General features: G+C 44.7%; 1 protein-coding gene across 5 annotated transcripts in view; it reads left to right on the forward strand.

The window, feature by feature from the left end:
* Positions 1 to 18,741, forward strand: part of LOC142578984 (RNA-binding protein 26-like) — a 100,319-nt gene that overhangs the window by 42,912 nt on the left and 38,666 nt on the right. For all 5 annotated transcript variants that reach the window (XM_075688745.1, XM_075688742.1, XM_075688744.1 and 2 more), the window contains 5 exons: positions 5,309 to 5,629; positions 11,909 to 12,031; positions 15,806 to 15,880; positions 15,990 to 16,049; positions 18,197 to 18,355. In XM_075688745.1, the coding sequence (XP_075544860.1) occupies positions 5,309 to 5,629; positions 11,909 to 12,031; positions 15,806 to 15,880; positions 15,990 to 16,049; positions 18,197 to 18,355 (738 nt within the window). The remainder of the gene's footprint in view (positions 1 to 5,308; positions 5,630 to 11,908; positions 12,032 to 15,805; positions 15,881 to 15,989; positions 16,050 to 18,196; positions 18,356 to 18,741) is intronic.

Below are 18,741 nucleotides of genomic sequence, written 5' to 3' on the forward strand. Positions count from 1 at the left end.
ACTTGCATAATGATCGCACTCATGAATTTTGTCTTCAAAATTCAATTTTGTTTCTTTCCTGTGTAATGGTCGCACCCTGAACTTGCCACAGCAATATGTCATGTGCCAAATCTGGCTAATGATCGCGCTTACCATCTGTCGAATGCTGTCGACTGCTACGCGAACGACTCTTGAAGATGTACAAAGCGGTCTGCATGCACCAAACATTCTTAAGTAGATGCCTCATTTCATTACTTTCATCACTTCCATGACTAAATAAAGCTGCAACCAAACTTGCCTTTATTATTTGTAGGCTTCATAATGGTTGTGGTCAACAATAACAAAACAGGCGCTTTTCGATTCTTCTCGCCTGCACTCTGGGGCACGCAACAAATTGTCAGCGGTAATGATAGTAGCCACGTTTACACTGATACGTTAGAAGTGTACCTTATTCATATACCGACACTTGTAACACAGCTAAGATATTCGCCCACCCTTAGCGGAAACGTGCCATATTAGGATAGTAGTGAAGACAAATGCCACAGTTTCCGCAGCATGCCCGCCATGTGTTTCTATGTCACTGGCAGCTAAGCGTGCCCATCTCCGTTTCTGTCCCCTGAAAGTGGACATGGCTACGTTATTGCTGCAAACTTGCCGATATCAACAATATTATTCATTACTGATACGGAAGAAACCGTTTCAGCGCACCTAGTGTACTCACAAGAAGAAGAAAAATCTCGTTCGGCACATTTAGCATGCCCTGCCGGCCGCCATTTTTGTTTTGGTGTCCCGCACTGTTACAGCGGCATCCATCTGTTTGTTGGCCTGATGTCATCCCGCAGCAAACGCGGGATGAAAAAAAATGTTTTTCTTTTCGCGGGAAATCTAAGGATCGCACCCCTGAATACAATAAAGTGCGGTCATTATGCGAGTAAATAAGGTATTTTCGCTGCGACTCGGTAAGCACGTCAGCCACGTGCCTTCATAACTGTGTAGTCGCCATTTATGGTCACAGTTTTGTCCACAGCGGTTGCAGCAAACAGTATTTTCATTTTCACTCAGTGCGCTCGTTGGCCGTGTCTGTTCAAACCGCAAGGTCACCATCTATGATCACATTGATAGTGGCCGCGGTTTCGTCCGCAGTGGTTCCAGCAAACAGTATTTTCCTTTTGACTCAGTGCAAAGCTATCGAGAATAAGAAGCACCAGCTACATCACGATGGACGGACAATTTGTTGGAAACCAGCTCACTGGTGAAAAAATAATCGGGATGTGCACACGGTAGTGAAAAATGTGTCTCAGATAAAGACGTGTGCTGCGGCCGCATTGCGAAGGAAGTTACGAGGCCTTCACCGCTGCAAGAGTAAATCAGCCATGACATAAGAGAATTGCAGCTTCTCACTGCATTTGTTCAGGGGGGGGGGGGGGGATTTGCTAATTCATTCAGTAAATTTGTTTGTTTTCTTAATACCCTCAATAATTCTACATTTGGTTTATTCGGACCTCTTGTTCAGTCCCATGAAATCCTGATTAACATGGTTCTACTGCACATGGATTTGTCCGGTATTCGTGATTGTGTCCTGAGATGTTCTTGTGGTCGTACTTATCCTTTATTGGCGTAAATTTTCAAGCCGTTATATTTTTCTAATGCATGAATGAAGCCAAGAAGACTCTGCTCATCTGCATAATTATTGCAAACGTTGCATTAATAATGCAGTATTTCAACCCACCGGGGTAGCGCAGTGGCTATGGTATTCCTGACCTCGAGGTCACTCGTTCGATGCCGGCTGCTGCAACCACATTTCGATGAGGTGGAAGTGCAAAAATGCATCATTGACTTAAATTTAGGTTCACATTAAAGTACCATATGTGGTAAAAAAATTTGTCTAGGGTATATCACTGCAAAGTGCCTCGTGATCAGATCGCGGGTTTGGCACATAAAACCTCACTATTACATTTTTTGAGTGCAGTATTTTGTTGATTATGATCAATTTGCCAAGTCACAGAATCGTTTAACTCTTTCCCTACCATGAGGAAAATATGTGTTTTTTATAGTTTACGCCAGATTTCATTTTTTTTTTCTGAAGGAACTACTGCACTGAATATCTTATATAATACATAAACAAAAAGCAGAATTAATGCACTTTTCATGCATAAATATTTGATTAACGAGATATATATCATAAAGAAGATATAAATTGCGTGAATCGAGATTATGGGATAACTCTGAACAAAGTTTGTAAAGACACATCTTCTATGAAAAATATGTCATGAAAATTATGGGGAGGGGGGGATATACAAAATGTATTGCCGTCTATTAGGCACTATCTCCAAAAAAATAAAAACTTTTCATTGAACAGTTATCCCAGTACAAAAATATAACTGCAAGCAACATCGGCGGCCGCAGCCAGGCATGCCCAACTTTAATGTTGGGCATGTCGGCCTGCGGCCGCCGATATTCTGGGCTGGTTTGCGTTGTTTTCACTCTCAAAGTCTAAGTCCGATGAAAAGGCAGAATCCTCAGGGTTGCTGCTGCTTGGTCCATCGATAAAATGAGCCGCAGACGCCGCGGAATCGTGAGATTTGTGATCTTTCGAAGTGTGCACGCTGCTCCCTGAGGCAGCCATTCTTGATTCCTACTTTGACGATCGCAAAACTTCGGAACGTGTTCAAAAATGACTGCATTTTGGAAAAAAATCGAATGTCTTAGAAAACAAAAATATGGTTCTCCTCCTTCACGGTCGATGGCAAAGTGTGTCCATGAGCAGCGCAGGAGGTCTCAAAAGCAGCATTTGAAACATTCAATAGCAGGCGGCCATTGTTGCTTTTTACTTTGACGATTGCGAGACTTAAAGTGCATTCAAAAATCACCGCCTGGCAGGAAAAAAAAGGAAACTGCCTAGAAAATAAAACTATAGTTCTCCTCCTTCACCTCCGATAGCGCGGTGTGTCCATGAGCAGCACAGAAGGTCTCGAAAGCGGCGTTTCAAACCATCGTTAGCGGGCTAACAATGCACAATGGGCACGGTGCTGAAAGAGTTAAAGCGATATGAACGAAGTTAAGGCAATCCTGTGTATTACCCATCAAGTACAAAGTACTCATTGTACTTGCAGCTCTCATAGACACTGTCACAGAGTTTCCTCTTGTAGTTATTATAGAACATGCAGTGGCATAATATTTTTATTAATGATACACTCATTATTTGCATTGGCTGGAGCAGTAAACAATTCTAAACCTTTGTTGTCTGTCAGTGCGATGTAGAAGAAGAACATAGCTTGCACTTTGCATAACCTTTATGTTCATTAATTTGTTGAGCCTGTGTAGGCCACGTGGCACCAAGTGGAACATTGTGCATCATTTACTCTCAGTAAAAATCTAAATGTGAGGAAGAAATAAGAACACATTACTTTTATACAATGTCAACTGACTGTCTATGGAGGTGCTGAAATCGAGGCTCCTAAGTGTTTTACAAAACTGAGCCCTTCCAGAGCTTTAGTTTGCATTGGCATGCCACTTTTGATAGCAAATAGTAATAAGCGTTTGAATCATGACATATAACAAACATGGATATAACGAAGTAGATCTAAAATTTTTATCGCTGATACAGTCAAACCCACTTATAACAATATTCAGGTGCCACGAAAATTCCATGGTTATAACTGGTAATTGTTGTAACCGGGTTGCATAAAAAAATCAAAATAGGGGGATGGCAGAGCTGTTGTGAGAAAACTATAATGGCGGGGAGGCCAGTGCCCCTCCCCACCACCTTCTTCCATCTGGCTGCTGATTGTGTGCACTCGTTTAACTGCTTCCTGAGCGCTCCGATCGCGTGTAACAAGCCGTGACTGTCGGCATTAAAGAATGGCGCTGCTATAACAGCTGCAAAGAGGGGTAGCGGGTGGCAAGTGATACGCAAGCACCGTCGAGGCACCGCTTAGGTGGCCCCAAAGGGGGCCTTTTAAAAATTGCGAGAAGGCCGCTGCGGCAGCCTGTCGGCTTGAAAAATCCGGAAGCAATGCTGAGGCGAGATCGCTACAACCATCTCGCCACGTACTTTTCACTGGCTTGCACGAGAAAACCCTATGTCCGACAGCCTTGCATGCTCTACGCAAAGCTTGTCGACATCCTTCTCCAAGGCATCCAGATGCTCCACATAGTGCAGCAGAAGGTTCCTCGCAAGAACGAAACCTTGGAGGGACAGCATCATCTGTAGGACCTCTTGTGAAGACAACGCTGAGGCAGTCTGTCCTACCGCGTCATCGCTGCCGTCGCTGTCTGATGCAAGCATGTTCGCGACGATCGCCTCATTGGGCAGCCTGCCGTATTGCATCATCACTGCCATAGCTATCCGATGCAAGCACGGTCGCGATGACCGCCTCATCGGTTAGAAGCTCTTAGTTTCCAAATCTACAGCCGTGTGTTTTTTCACTGGCAACGTTGTGCATTGCCGATGACCAGCGGGCAGATCGGTCATCTTCCGTTTCGGTGGCGATAAACCCTGTGGTTGGGAACGATTTCAACGCAAACAACAAAGACCAATGCAAGCATTAAGCTGGTTGCAGAACTGCGCTGAATGAGGAGGCAGCGAGCAACACGCGGGCAATCTGCGAGCAGCGCAGTTGGCGCAATCCATTCGTGTTTCGGAAGGTGGTGTGGCGTAGAGCTGTGAGCGCAGCCGAGCTGTGCGTGCAGCCTATTTGTGTTTGGAGGGGTGAAAGGGCGACGGGAGAGAGGCGCTCAGAGATGGCTAGAAAATGAGTGCACAGCGGTTGTTGGAGCACTGGCCCATCGTGCAGCGGCTCGAATTTCTCGTTTTCTTTTTTTCTTTTCAAGGATTTCTCATTTCACTACCTTTCGGCTTGGACACCCAGCAGCCAAACTTCATTGTTATAACCGATAGTGTGGCATCGAGGCATTATAGTAAGCGGGTTATTTCACCATGGAAAACATACAAAAGTTGACGGTGCAGCAGCTTCTCATTATTATAACCGAGATATTGTTAAAACCGGTATTGTTATAAGTGGGTTTGACTGCATTAGCATATATTTAATGTAGTATGCTTATAATGAATATCAGATAAACTAGCATATTTTCATGTCAAATGTAACATAATTATGATGAGATTCAACTGTACTGAGTAAACGCCGCTGTTTCTCAAACTGGCATGAAGTTGTAAAAACATTGACAGAGTTCGAATAGTGTTCGAAATTAGTTGTTGAAGAAGTTTAAACAGTGTCAAGAATGGGTACCAACTTTCTTGTGTCATTCATTAGTACTGGCCATCGCAGAACTGCTGTGGTAACAGGCACTTTTCCATTGCACACTTCAGGTATGCTATGACGGAGATCCCGAAGCAGCCCTGATTCGTTTCTCAAACCATGCTGAAGCCAACGCTGCATATCGGTGCACAGAGGCAGTGCTGAACAACCGTTTCATCAAGGTCTTCTGGCACAACAAGGACCGAAATGCGGTGCCCACAGCAAATGGCAGTGGATCTGTGCTGGACACTTCTGGTGCATCTGTTGCCTCTGGTGGAAATGCTGGCATGGCTAACCAGCCCACCAATGGTGCCACAGCTGCTGCTGGTACAACGGAGACGTTACCCACCAAGAACATCAAGGACCGGCTAGGTGCACCCCCTGTCGAAAAGGTGAGAAGGTGTCCGTGTCCAGAAATGATGGGCACATGAACTTCTTAATTTGACACAGGCACCGTAGCACTGAACCGAAGGACAGACATGGATGATGTGCTATTTTTATGGGAAATTTTTTTTCTAAATGTGATATATTTCTAAATGTGACATATTGCAACTCGCTCAAGTAGCATGCCTGTCCTTCCTTTTGTTCATGTCCGTCAGCCATGCACCATGGCTCCTAAAGGAAATGAGTTGCAATCCTTCTTCAAAGAAACACTTAGAGGCCTTTTTTTTTTTTTTTTTTTTTTTTTTACCATAGTAGCTGTTGTTGGGGCTCTTGTCCAGCTCGAAATGATGTGGGCTGGTGAAAGAGGAAAATTGTCATCGACCTGATAGTAGCATGAAGCTACGAAGGAAACCCGTACGTACAAGTTGCTCGAAAAGAAAGCTTCACAGTTGAAGAAAAATTGGTCTTAGTCTGGAGATTGAACCCGGGACCGACACCTTTCCATGCCAGTCATTCTACCACCTGAGCTAACCAGGAGACTAGCAGATTTATTTATTATTTATTTCTTTTTTACTTAATTATTTCAGTAATAGCGCCAGCCTTCGTGTGAAGGCTCTTGGCTAGAGTGGGTGTTACATGAAGCACAGAAAGATACAAGGCAAATAATACAAGGCAATACAGTCGCCGACTGACTTTCCGGACTCTGAAAATTCGGACATGCTCGATTATTCGGTCTGCTTCGCGGCACCGCCATTCTCCCCGTAGACCATAATGTATAACAACTTCCTAAAGTTTGGACGCCTTGCAACCTCTCGTCTGATTTTTCGGACACTCCTTGAGCCAACTTGATCGAGAGCACCATGCACCGACTCTGACCGTTGCATGGTTCGACTTTCTGAACGCCATTTTTGTTTTGAATGGAGCCTCCTTGTTGCCCCACGAAGTGTCGCTACTGCAAATCTCTGCTCATCATCATCGTTTCTGCCTGGTTTGTAGCTACAGCAGTTCCGGTCTCAGCTTAGTATGACATGTTAGGACAATCCAGCAGCTGATTTGTTTGTTTCTTTGTGCACGACGCTGCAAGTAGGCCAGGCTTTTCGTTTGTGCGACTGATGTTGGCGTGACGGCGTGGTGATGTTTGCTTTGTGTGCTGTGTCGAGGTTGCGGTGATGCAACGCAGCATACGGAAACATCGCGTCAAGTGTCTAATGGCGCCGACAGTGCCCGCGCATACTTGTGCTGGGGAATGCCGGGAGGCCTAGGATTTGTCGCCTTCCGATGTGCTCCCTACTGACGCCGAAAATGTTCTGCCGAGACCTGCGCAGTGGTTGCATTGCGATTCCGGACACTGTCTCATTTGAAAGTTTCACAGGTGCTGATACTGCTGTACTGACATGCGCAGAACTCAACGATGGCGAGATCATTCGTCAGGTTTCTGCTTCGCAGCGGGACGATGACTCCGAGTTGAAAGATGACGCACCATGTGCTACGCTGCCGTCGCATGCGGAGCGTGTATAAGCAGTGACTGTGCTTTCAGCCGCCTGTAGTGACCGTACGACCCTCTCCAAGGTTCAGCCTTGTCTGATTGCGCGTAAACGGTACAGCGTGCAACGGCACATTAACGATTTCTTCACACCTACTGCCGAGCCCGAGTAAGTGCATGGAAATAAAGGATTTTTTTTTCTTAATCTGCTTTTTCGGACACCTGTTTATTCGGACTTTTCCGCAGTCCCCATGAGGTCCGAATAAACGGTCGGCGACTGTAATAACAAAACGATTGTGTGACGCCAACAAACACCATACTTAAAGACAATTTCGCACTCAAGGAATCACCAACGAAGGATGCTGTGCACTTTATACAGGGCCAAGCGTTGTACACGAGTGATACACCCAATGTTCATGTTGAAGGCGATACAGTCGAACCCAGCTATATCGAACTCGCTAAAAAAAGCCTACCAGTTCGATATAGGGCATAATTTGATATAAGTCTGCTAGAGAATTGGATGTCATAAAAGCACATACCATTTATAAACTCACATTATTCATGAAACTGGCTTAATTTCGCATGACATAGTCCTGTATTTTCTTCTGTGTGGGCAATTTCGCAGCCTACAACACACGCACTTCTCCACATTGTCTAAAGAGTCGGAGCACCTGAGGCCGCAACCTTCCACATCTGTGTACAAGTGCCGGAATAGTGCGGGTGCCCCAATCACCTCGGAGGATGTGGGCAAAGGATCGTTGTTGCTTTCCTCATTGTGCCCACTTTCACTTGTGCTCGGTACGCTGTCATCAATGTAGCCTTCGTTTTCCGGCTCTCCCATGGTCACGATACCATCATCCACACTACAAACTTGTCGACCGCTGATTCGTCAACGGCTTCTGGAAATTCTGACAGCTCCACAACACTGGCAACAGCTTCTTCGCACTCATCAGAATTTTCAGTCACCACCAGGCACGCCGAAGCCGGCACATCTGAAGCAATTTCGGATTAACCATTTGTACACGGCCGTGCGTACGCATCGGGCGCACGGGCACCGGGTCGCGAGTTTGTCCACTTCAGCCCTTACCCCCCCCCCCCCCCCTATTCTTCAAGATCGTGCTGAGAGTGCTCCTCAGAATTTTGCACGCTGTGGTGACATCCGACTTCTCACCGCGTTCGACTTGATTTATGATTTCGAGCGTAACAGCGAAAGGCAAATTCTGCCGCTTCATCACAGCAACACTGTGGGGGAAGGCCCACAAGGCGTAAACACACTGAACCAGAAAAGCAGCGAGACAACTTGCACTTGCGCCATCCTGCACGACGAGGGCACAAGAACCTCTGATTGGCTGTCTGAGCAAGCACTGCAGGTGGGTCAGGATCATTTTTTGCAGAGGGGTCTTGGCAGCTTGCCCGACTTGGCACAATCACGGGAGGGGGAACAGTTGGATGGAGCCGTGCCACCGTCGCAAGGGAAAGCCAACTTCTGGGGGCACTTTTGTGCAGCTTGACATTCAATATGTCGGGAGTTGCAGCTATTTTTGTTTGATATAAGCGTAATTTTTGCTATATATACTCATTGTAACTATACTATGTTTATAAATTGTGCAATATGCAGAATAATTCGAAGTAAACGGCTTCGTTATAGTCGGGTTCAACTGTATCATCGTTATCATATACTCGCTGTCATACTTCGCTATCATACAACACTAAAACGAAAGGGTGTGAAATGCAAGTTCGCCAGTGACAGCAAGTGTAGTGCCATTTCAAGAAGCATGAATACGGGCATGCGCACACAGGAGCGAAAAGAAAAATGGGGAGACTATGTGAGCAAGATCATAAATGAAACATAATGCAATATCAAAGCTTAAAGAAGGATAGGCAAAGATAAGCGAAAACCAACAAAGTTTGAAAAAAGAAATCATTTAAAGCATATTCAAAAATGTCTTGAGAGTTGGACACTCCATGGCATCGTGGTGCAGACTATTCCATTCTCGATCGGGAAGAAAATTCTTAAGTCTGTCAGTCTTACAAGCAAAGTCTTTTAGCTTCTCGTAATGATGCGATCGCGTTGGGCATCGAGAAACGTGTTCAATGTAGTGACCTCTCTTTAGCTTAAGGTTACCATGGTAGATAGGTCATGTATTTCAATCTTTCTCAACATCTTCTTACCTGCAGTGTTTCTAGGTTAGCTCTAACTAAAAGAACACTCGGAGATGATTTCCTACTATAAGAATTAAATGTGAATCTGATTTTCTTTGAAATTTTCAAGTTTGGCTAAATGTGCTTTGGTGTCGGATCCCAAACAACCGTGGCGTATTCCAAGATAGGCCTAACGAACATTTTATATGCTATTAATTTGATTTAGTGTGTGGACTGCCGCAAGGGCCTTCTTAAAAAACCTAGTTTGCGCATAGCTTTATTTTGGATGTAACATGGTCATTCCATTTTATATCTGATGTGATGATGATGCCTAGGTATTTGTAGGTATCTACGAAAGATAAATGCTGACTGTTAGTCATATAGGAAAAGGTCAATGGCTGCCTTTTGCCAGTTGTTCTCATGTCTACTGTCTTTTTCATTAATTTTCACCTGCCATGTTGAGCACTAAGGCTCAGCTTTGGATAAAGCTACCTGTGGGAAGGCATGATCACTTGGGCTTTTTGTCTCTTGATAAGCAATACAATCGTCCACAAATAACTTAATATTCACATATGTATCATGAAATATCTTGTTAATAAAAACCAAAAAGAAAAGTGGACCCAGCACGGAGCCCTGTGGTATACCAGACTGAACTGATGCTACACTGGAACTTGCACCTTGAAGAAATACACTCCGTTACCGATCACATAAGTAGGCCTCAATCCAAGCAAGCAGTGTACTGTTCTTCAATATATGCAGTTTTAAAAGTAGTTTCTGGTGGGACACAAGATCAAAAGCCTTTCAAAATCTATATACAGTAGAACCCCGCTGTTACGTTCCTCACTGCTGCGTTTTCCCGGCTGCTATGTCATTTTCATCCGGTCCTGGCATGGCTTCCATAGGATCCAATGTATAAGGAACCCCGCTGTTACGTAGTAGCTGTGAAAACGTTCCCGCATGTTGCGTCGCCACCCGAACCCGCCTGGGCTAAAGTAGGCAACGCGCGCCAACCGCCATTTTGGCTTTTGACGAGTTTTGACCGGGCTTGGCTATGGAACTGGCTGCAAGAAGCCGCACGCCAGTTCGAGAGGCCGCTACTAGGTGGCCATTCGTGAAAAATGCCCTCACTATCATCACTGTGATTACGGTCACCGCATGGTTTGTTGGACGGGTCAACTCGCGGAGGAAGGAAACTCAGGAGAGGCTCTGACGTCACTCTTTGTGTAGCTATAGCTAAAGGGAAGCCGGAAGTTGGCGTTGCTCCGCCTATCGGGCCAGCTCTCCTCTCTTGTTTACATTTCTCGCGAAACCACGCCCCGCTGCGCGCAACCGGGCTGCTCGGACGCGCGCGCTCCGCAGCAATACTAAACAATCGTTACCACATTAGCATGATTAGGCCAAAGAGGGCAAAATTTCCCGCGGATATTCCTTCGTCCGTTGCCATTGCCGTGACGTGGTGACGACGAGGAGCGCGAGCCGCATGATGCTGGGGAGTTGCCAAATCCTAGCTTTGGAGAAGCGGTCGCGGCTCTGGACCTCCTCCGCAGGTACGTCGCACCTCACAGCGACGCTGACAGTAATGCGGCCTTCCAGGCTGTTGAGAAACGTGTGGTGATTTCTAGCAAGCGAAAGAAACGGCGAGCCACCATTCTAGAATTTTTTAAGTCCTAAGCGCACTCTGTGGAAATAAATTGTCTATAGTTGAAGCTGCACTTTTTTCATTTATTTTCGGAGCTTTCCTCACTGTTGCGTTTTCCCGGCTGTTACGTTTTTTTCCTCGGTCCGGTGAAAAACGTATGAACGGGGTTTCACTGTATATGATATCGATTTGGCCTTGCGTATCCAAAGCTTCAATGAAATCATGGATAGTTTCCAGTAACTGCGTTATTGTCCTGCACAACGTTCCAAAGTGATGAAATTGCGAAATGCAGAAGTCAAGATCACACGCGCAACATCTGCCCTCCACAATGACACGCATCATGACGGGCGAACGTAAAATGCACTCGCGGCATCAACCAATTTTTTGCATGGTGCTGAAGTTGTAAAAAAACAACAAATTGATTTTACCGTCAAATTGTGTTTTTTCTATAATCCCAACATTGTTTGAGACCCCGTCAGTTCCTGAAAATATCTGTCAGCGAGTGTGTTTACTTTCCACATACAAACCCATGCAAGAGCCAAGGAGCAACAATGGGCATGCGTTCAGTGTGGACCGCACACCACTGAGCCGGCATGCTGCCGCCACTGGCTTTTTCTATTTCCTCTGTTTCTTGTTTGTTCACACGCTTCACTAGTTTGTCTTGCGTTGCGTGTTTGAAAATTCATATTGGAAAATTTTGAATATTATAGAATGTTATATTTTTTAATAATAATTTGTATTCAACTAGAAAACCAGGTATTCAAAACAAAATTAATATATTGGTGGCTGTGCGGGAGCCAACATTAGTCTTAGCATGTGTTTGTATCTAATGTAAGGATATGTGTCTGATTTTGTGCTGAATTTTGTGGTGATTTTGGGCTGCTGGCGAAATTTCGCCTGTAAAGAGTGTTTTGTTACTGAACATCTGAAAATTGAATTAACCGTAGTTGAATACGGGGATCGACCGTATAAGCTAAGGTCATCTTTGAGGTCACTAACACTTAAATCTTTACGTTCTTACAGTCCGCTGTGTTCAACCCCATTGCTGGAAACTTGTCACGCACAGTGTTCAACCCTGCTGCACTGAAAAAGAACAACGTTATCAACACTGGCCTGCCTAAGCGCACAAAAGAGGAGCAGAAGACTGTAAGTATTAACATTACTTGTTTTTGGCCAGAGCTGCTAAAAAAATGCAACAGAGGCAAAGCTTAGGTTAAGCTACAGTGATAGATGAAGGGATGAACAGTAGGTAAATAAAGGAAGTTTCAGGCTCTCAACAGTGTTTTTGAATAAGATACTTTTGAATATAGGTGAGCTACTCCTAGGTGTCCCAATGATAACTTTTATCGAGAACTGAGCTTTCATAAGTAACAGATAATCGCACATATAGCACAAGATTGGAGGGATCACTATGAAAATTTCAACCAGTTCTCAGTTAGCATCTAATGTTCTGAACCGCCTACAGATTATATAAAGATAATTGCATTGAACTTGAGCAATAACGGAAATGCTGTTTTAGCACTTTTGTGGGATTTTCCTGCTTAACTACATACGTTGCTAATGCTGCTCCTTTGCACCACTTTTTAATACTGTAGATTAGTACTTCAGTTTGGCCTAGCTGGGGTTTACTGCATCGCGGTCAATGTGATATGTTTTTAATGCTAGTTGCAGAAGTGTGATACCTTCTGTGTGTGTACCTCAGACTCACCATGTCATCTTCCTTTGCAATTATCATGGCATAGAACAAATGTGGACAAATATTAAACATTGCTATTACTCTAGCCGAATCTACCATCTACCTTTCGTGTCTGTTTAAACCACATGACCTTGCTCATAAGATTATAAACTTTATAACACATTAGGCAAGTCTATAAATGAACATGCTTACTGCTTACTTGACTTGCATTTACTTAATTCTAACCTGCCCTTGATTGTAACACTTAACCTTTGGATTCCTTGTGGAAAATTTTCATTCTGCTTTGATGCTCCCTTGCATGGTGATTGTAGCTGTCAGTGTCGATTGAGTAAGGTTCTTCAGGTTCAGTCTTGTTATCTATATAATGTCACTGGGTCAACTATTCTTTATACCTCACTCTTCCAGTGCTCAAGCTAGTCGTGCATTGAAGAGTGAAAGAATGAAAAGAAATAAGTGTATTTGGGGCTCCTAATTTTAGACACAAACACACATAAAAAAATTGAAATATACTGGTGCAAGTATGATAATATAATTTGTAGGACTGTGCGAATATAGAATATTACCGAATCAAATCGAATAGTGAACGCTCAAATAAGTCGATTTGTGAATCAAATATCTACTATTAGATTTTTCGAATATTCGATATATTCGGTGTAAAGACTTGTGCAGTACCACTTGTCGCGTGCACCATGGAGCACCGAGGGCACTGCGGACAGTCTGATCTGGCTGACGCAGTAGCGGACTTTGTCACCGCAAGCACTCCCCGGCGTTGACCTGATGCGGGGATTGCACACAGCTCTCGAACACTGAAATTTGAAAAATGGCACCGCTTTGCCCGGGCCTGCCTCTGTCAAGGTTTGCTGTGTCGACAAGACCAATTGAATTGAAAATGCAACGTGGGTAGAGGGAACGTCAACAAAAGCAGTCCATAGGTGTTTCGTAAACTGTGAAAGCATGTGCAAAAATCAGGCTGGTTAGGGACGCAGATCATGTTGGATAAGCGAGCCGACAACATTCATGCTACTTTGAGAGCTGTCAATCTAACCTGCACGTGTTATCTCAGGACCGATCGCTGATAAACTGCTCGTACGAACATATTAGCAGCAAGCATTCCGTGAAGGCTTGCAACCTGTTAGCACATCAGCCAGCGGCAAATTTCAGTCATGGCCACATTGCCTCGGCCATTAAGCCTAATCGGCGCTGCTTCATTAGGCATTGGCCACTGAAGTTACGGTTTGATGTCAAATAGATGCAGATCTGTTCACAGCAGCCACGCAACATTCAGAAAGCTGAGAAACCGCTTTGCAAACGAAAGCAAGAGACAGTGGATGAACGAGGAGGAGGAGCAGGAGGTAGGGGTCGCGAACTAGCAGCAAGTGTTGTTTGCCCCCTTCCCTTTAAAGACGGATAAAGTTTTTCATCATCATCATCGTGAACTTGCGGTGACCCTCCAGGTTCCAGATTCTTTGACAGGTGGCAAAAGCATGCTAAACAAAACGATTTAGATGGTGCCTGCTCTTTACTGTCAGTGCCAGCTATGCGCGAAGCGGTGATAGAGCCCCATGATACACGATCCTATTACTGTAGAACCTTGTCAATATATTCCTGTTAAGTACGTTTTCCCGGTGCCAACATTCGCAATTGAGAACACAAAGAATGACCCAATAGAGTTACGCAAATTATTTACGGGTTTGTATGCTCCCAGAAAATACGATTTTCCGGCACCAAGATTCAGTACGTCGCCAAAGTGTGATCGTATGATACGCTTTATGGCCGCTAGATCCCATATAAACAAGAAAATGCGCGAGGCAAGTGCGTATAAGAACAGTCTATAGCTGCCCGCCACGGCAGCTTTACCACAATACTCACCCATGCATCTCGCATGAAAACGCCGGCACGCACACAGTTTTTCATTTTGGTAACAGCAAATGTTCTCCTGTGCTGTTGCACGTGGCATTCACAGCTAGCGTCGCCAATCCTATTGTGATAAGCATCTTCGCCTGTCTATTTCACAATGTGTGGTGCCGTCAGAAGTGTAGCGCATGCTTTTAATAGGCTGTCACGATCGACGACACGCCACACGTTGTCCCAAACTACCGCTTTATTTCCCGAACGCCAACCTTCCGCACCACACAACCACACTCCGAGTTCTCTCGTTCGCCACGCTCTCCTCACCCACTCGCACGCTCGCGCTGCTGTCCTCCCTGCACTCACGCCACCTCTTAACCGCTCAGTCAACTACTGTCGATCCTGCACCTGGCCTCCGAGAACCGTGGCTCCTCATCACAGGTCTTGGGCTCGCTTGCCCCGGCCCTTACGCGTCACAAGGCGATAACCGAAATTCCCCTCTGTTCCCTGCTGCAGTCTGCAATCGTATACGTTTTACTGCCGCTAGATCCCATGTGACTAAAAAAGGTATATAGAACAGCATATAGCCGCCAGTCTCACGTGAAAACGACGCCGCGCACAGTTTTTATTCTGGTACCAGCAAATCTCCGCCCACGTTGTTGCACGCCGCATTCTCAACTATCACCGCCAAACCTATTGCAATAAGCACCTTCACCTATCTGTTGTACACTGCATGGTGCGTAGTGCCATTTATAGTAGGCGATAATCCAAACGCGCCACCGGTCCCTGCTACAGGCAGCTTGCTGCAATATAGCCTGCACGGTTGCTGTGCCATAAAAATCCCAAATCATCATCGCTGCAGGCAGAGCGATGTGGACATCGCATTTTGTTTCGCTGGCATCTGGCATCACCCACCAGCTCTATTTAGTTTCGATTTCCCATTGTTCTCTTAAAACACCATGCAATAGGAAAACAACAAAACATGTCTCGTATCGCAACGATCTGCGCAACATTTCACATTTTGTAGGTGTCGACAATAGTTGAGTCTGGCAATTTCTTTTTTTTTTTTTTACTTCGTATCATACGTTTTCTTGGTTTGTATGTTTTCTCGCAGTTTTTTCCAAACATATGAGCGAGGTTCTGCTGTATGCAGTTTCTTGTTTCGATTCAATATTCTATTTGAAATCTACTATACAGTATTTGCACACTGCTAATAATTTGTTTAACATTTCTCCAAACACTACTTGCTTAATATGAATGGGCTTGAATGTATGTCTGTGCATATTTATGACACTCATGACATTTAGATTTAGCTCCAAACCTAACTGACTTTAAATGTCTCAAGATTGATATCCGGATCTACTTATTCTTTCCAGGAAGTAATCAAGAAGAAGGTAGAAGTACAAAGTCAAAGGCAAAAGCTTTTAGAAAAGCATCTTCAACAGTACAAGGTAAGTTGCTGAAGTTTCTGTATGTTGCATAGGCTAAGTTAATTTCACTCTGCGTCACCTTGACGAACACTTGTGGTTTATATACTAATGTTTTACATGTGTATTGCAGCTTTTGCTCGAAAAGCTTGGAAAGTGCAAGACAGAGAAGGAACGAGAAGAAATTAAACAGGTGAGATATCTTGTTTCATACTTTATTTGGGGTAATATGACAAAGCAGCAGTCAGCATAGCATTCTTTATGGTGGAAGACTACTATAGAACCCCTCTAATACCTTTTCCATGGGCCATGATGAAAACCATAATAGCTGTGAAACATATCACCAAAATGTGCTGTTAAATATTAAAACAAAGACACTGTGCACGGTAAAGAATTTACGGTCACTGACCGATGATGTGGTCTCATTGGTCTCACTTTGTTGAAATATCAGATTCAAAAGAGTGTGTGCGACTTAATTCACAAGTGGCCAGGAAAAAAAAAACACATTTTCACGTGGTCACTTTCAGGGATCAAGGCTAAAGGGACACTAAAGGCAAATACTAAGTCGACATGGACTGTATAAAAACCATTTCAGAAACCTCACAACTCTTGTTTTGTGCCAAGAGAAGACTTAGTTTATGAGAAAATTGCATCTTAGGGGTTCCAAGTACCTTTATCACAATTCAAATCTCCCGCCACACAGCTGGGGAGTGGCGATGCTGCATACACGATCCGTACGTTTTTTACACTAAACACAAACGTGCAGCCATGGAGAAACGAAGCCAAGACAGATCGGTGGATTCACTGTTGCAGCCGTTTTTGGTGAAGTGGCGTGTACCTTTCGGGCATTTCTCGACTCTACATGGAAGTGGAATTCTCTGTTACTTGCCACTTTGTGCAAGTTTCACACTCCAACAAAATCAGTGCAACCCTACGTGATAACGAAACTACTAAAACGCGGAAGTGCCGGTGGTGCAGATTTGAACGAAAACGAAACCTTTCGGCCGCCCGTATCGCTGTTTCTTATTCTATTTATTTTTCTATTCTATTTTATTTTTTTTTTCTAAAAATGAAATAGAACCGATAAAGTAGCATTTTCTTTAATCTTATAATGCAAAACAGTGATGTTTTTTATAACGAGTGATTGAGTACTGATGAGACAATATAAATGAGGAGTGCCTTCATCGTCGGGCAAATGTACCAGCAGAGTCTGTAATCATGTCCTGCATTTACCTCAATTTCTCGATTACTAAGACTGTTCGCGATATTGTTGACACTTCAGAGATTCTCGAGCACTAATCTACCACTTTAGCCTGACTTAATGTTTGCCTTTAATTCCCCTTTAAAAACACGAAAGCTATACGGCAGCAATTACACGGCCTCATGGAAAAGTTCTGAAGCTGTCCAAGAAAACCTAATGTTGGACAGCAGTCCCAAGCAGTCCAGGACTGTTGGGGACTGATAATCAAAGAGGCCCAGTGACCTAAGTTGGTCTGACAGTTTCGAACCCAGTTCCCTCAGCACCACAGCATCTCTACCCATAAGGCCATAGACTACCCAGTGACTCAAGTTGGTGGGGAAAGGTTAGGTACACAGGCAGGCAGACTGGCAAGCGATCGGGCGGGCAGGCGGGGAGACAGGCAGGCAGGCAGGCACCGGAAAGTACATGAAGTATTATAACAATGCTTATCTCATTACAGCTGCAACAGCTGAAGATATGTGGGCTCCGCCATGTTGACTGCGTGGGTGTGGTGCTCTGCTTCTGAGCACAATGTTGTAGGTTCTTGCTGCAGCTGCCTTTTGATGGGGGCGGAATGAAAAAAAAGGCCCGTATGTTGTGCTTTGGCTGCAAGTTAATGGGCGAAAATAATTCGGAGCCATTCCACCACAACGATTGTGATGTCCCTCACATATAAATGAAATGAAATATGGACGGAATGGAAAACCCACTCCACTAAACGTATACTGGATGGAAAATGAGCAGGACTGCTATAATGCTGTGTGTGTGTGTGTGTGTGTGTGTGTGTGTGTGTGTGTGTGTGTGTGTGTGTGTGTGTGTGTGTGTGTGTGCGTGTGTGTGCGTGTGTGCGCGTGTGTGTTCCACAAGAAAGCTCAATATCTATGCAGTTTGACATTGTTGCCGGACAGAGCAGACACTAGTGCACTAGCTGGCCATACAGACCGCAACCTTAAATTGGGGGCCGCATGCCCGTGCTTTGCGGCATTTGAGCTTTTTCGTAGACCCTGCATCCCATAAACCTTTAGAGGCCAACTGTGCATGGAACTATAGTATCTGCAAAGTGACTCTCAGTTGCAACAGCGTGGGCTTGGTTCGTGCAGACGATAGCAACCCTACAGCCGGTGATAGAGAAGCTGCAGGTCGACTTCAAGAAGGTGACCAACGAGCTAATTTCAAGTAGGGCACCCAAGGCGGGAATGACGACTTCTACCGTGGCCGGGCTCAAAGTGGACGTGCCACATGGTCCTGTTGGACGAACAGTGAGTGTCGTTTCATCCTTGTGCGCCCTCTTGAACACTCTTACTTTGTCAGAAGCGCATCGCACTGTGCTAAGACAATTTATTTTGTGAACGTCATATCACCAACTCCTAATGCACATGCGTAATTGGTTTGTGCTATAACCATGAAGTCCCCCTCATGGCACACTAATTTTCATGAAAGTACAGTATGTTGACTACAAGCCCCTTAATTCTCCTCCTAGCACTTTCTGCATGTAGTAGTAAAACTTGTTTTACTAAATTGAATCTAAACCATGCACTGCAGCCTTTTCTTTCTTGTTTGCGCGCTAACACATTTCCATGACACCTTTTGTGTAAGCCACGTAGCTCCCCCCACAAAAAGACAAAGCAGTTTTTATCATTTTTTT

Source organism: Dermacentor variabilis, chromosome 4 (genome assembly GCF_050947875.1).
Source record: "Dermacentor variabilis isolate Ectoservices chromosome 4, ASM5094787v1, whole genome shotgun sequence".
Classification (NCBI taxonomy): domain Eukaryota; kingdom Metazoa; phylum Arthropoda; class Arachnida; order Ixodida; family Ixodidae; genus Dermacentor; species Dermacentor variabilis.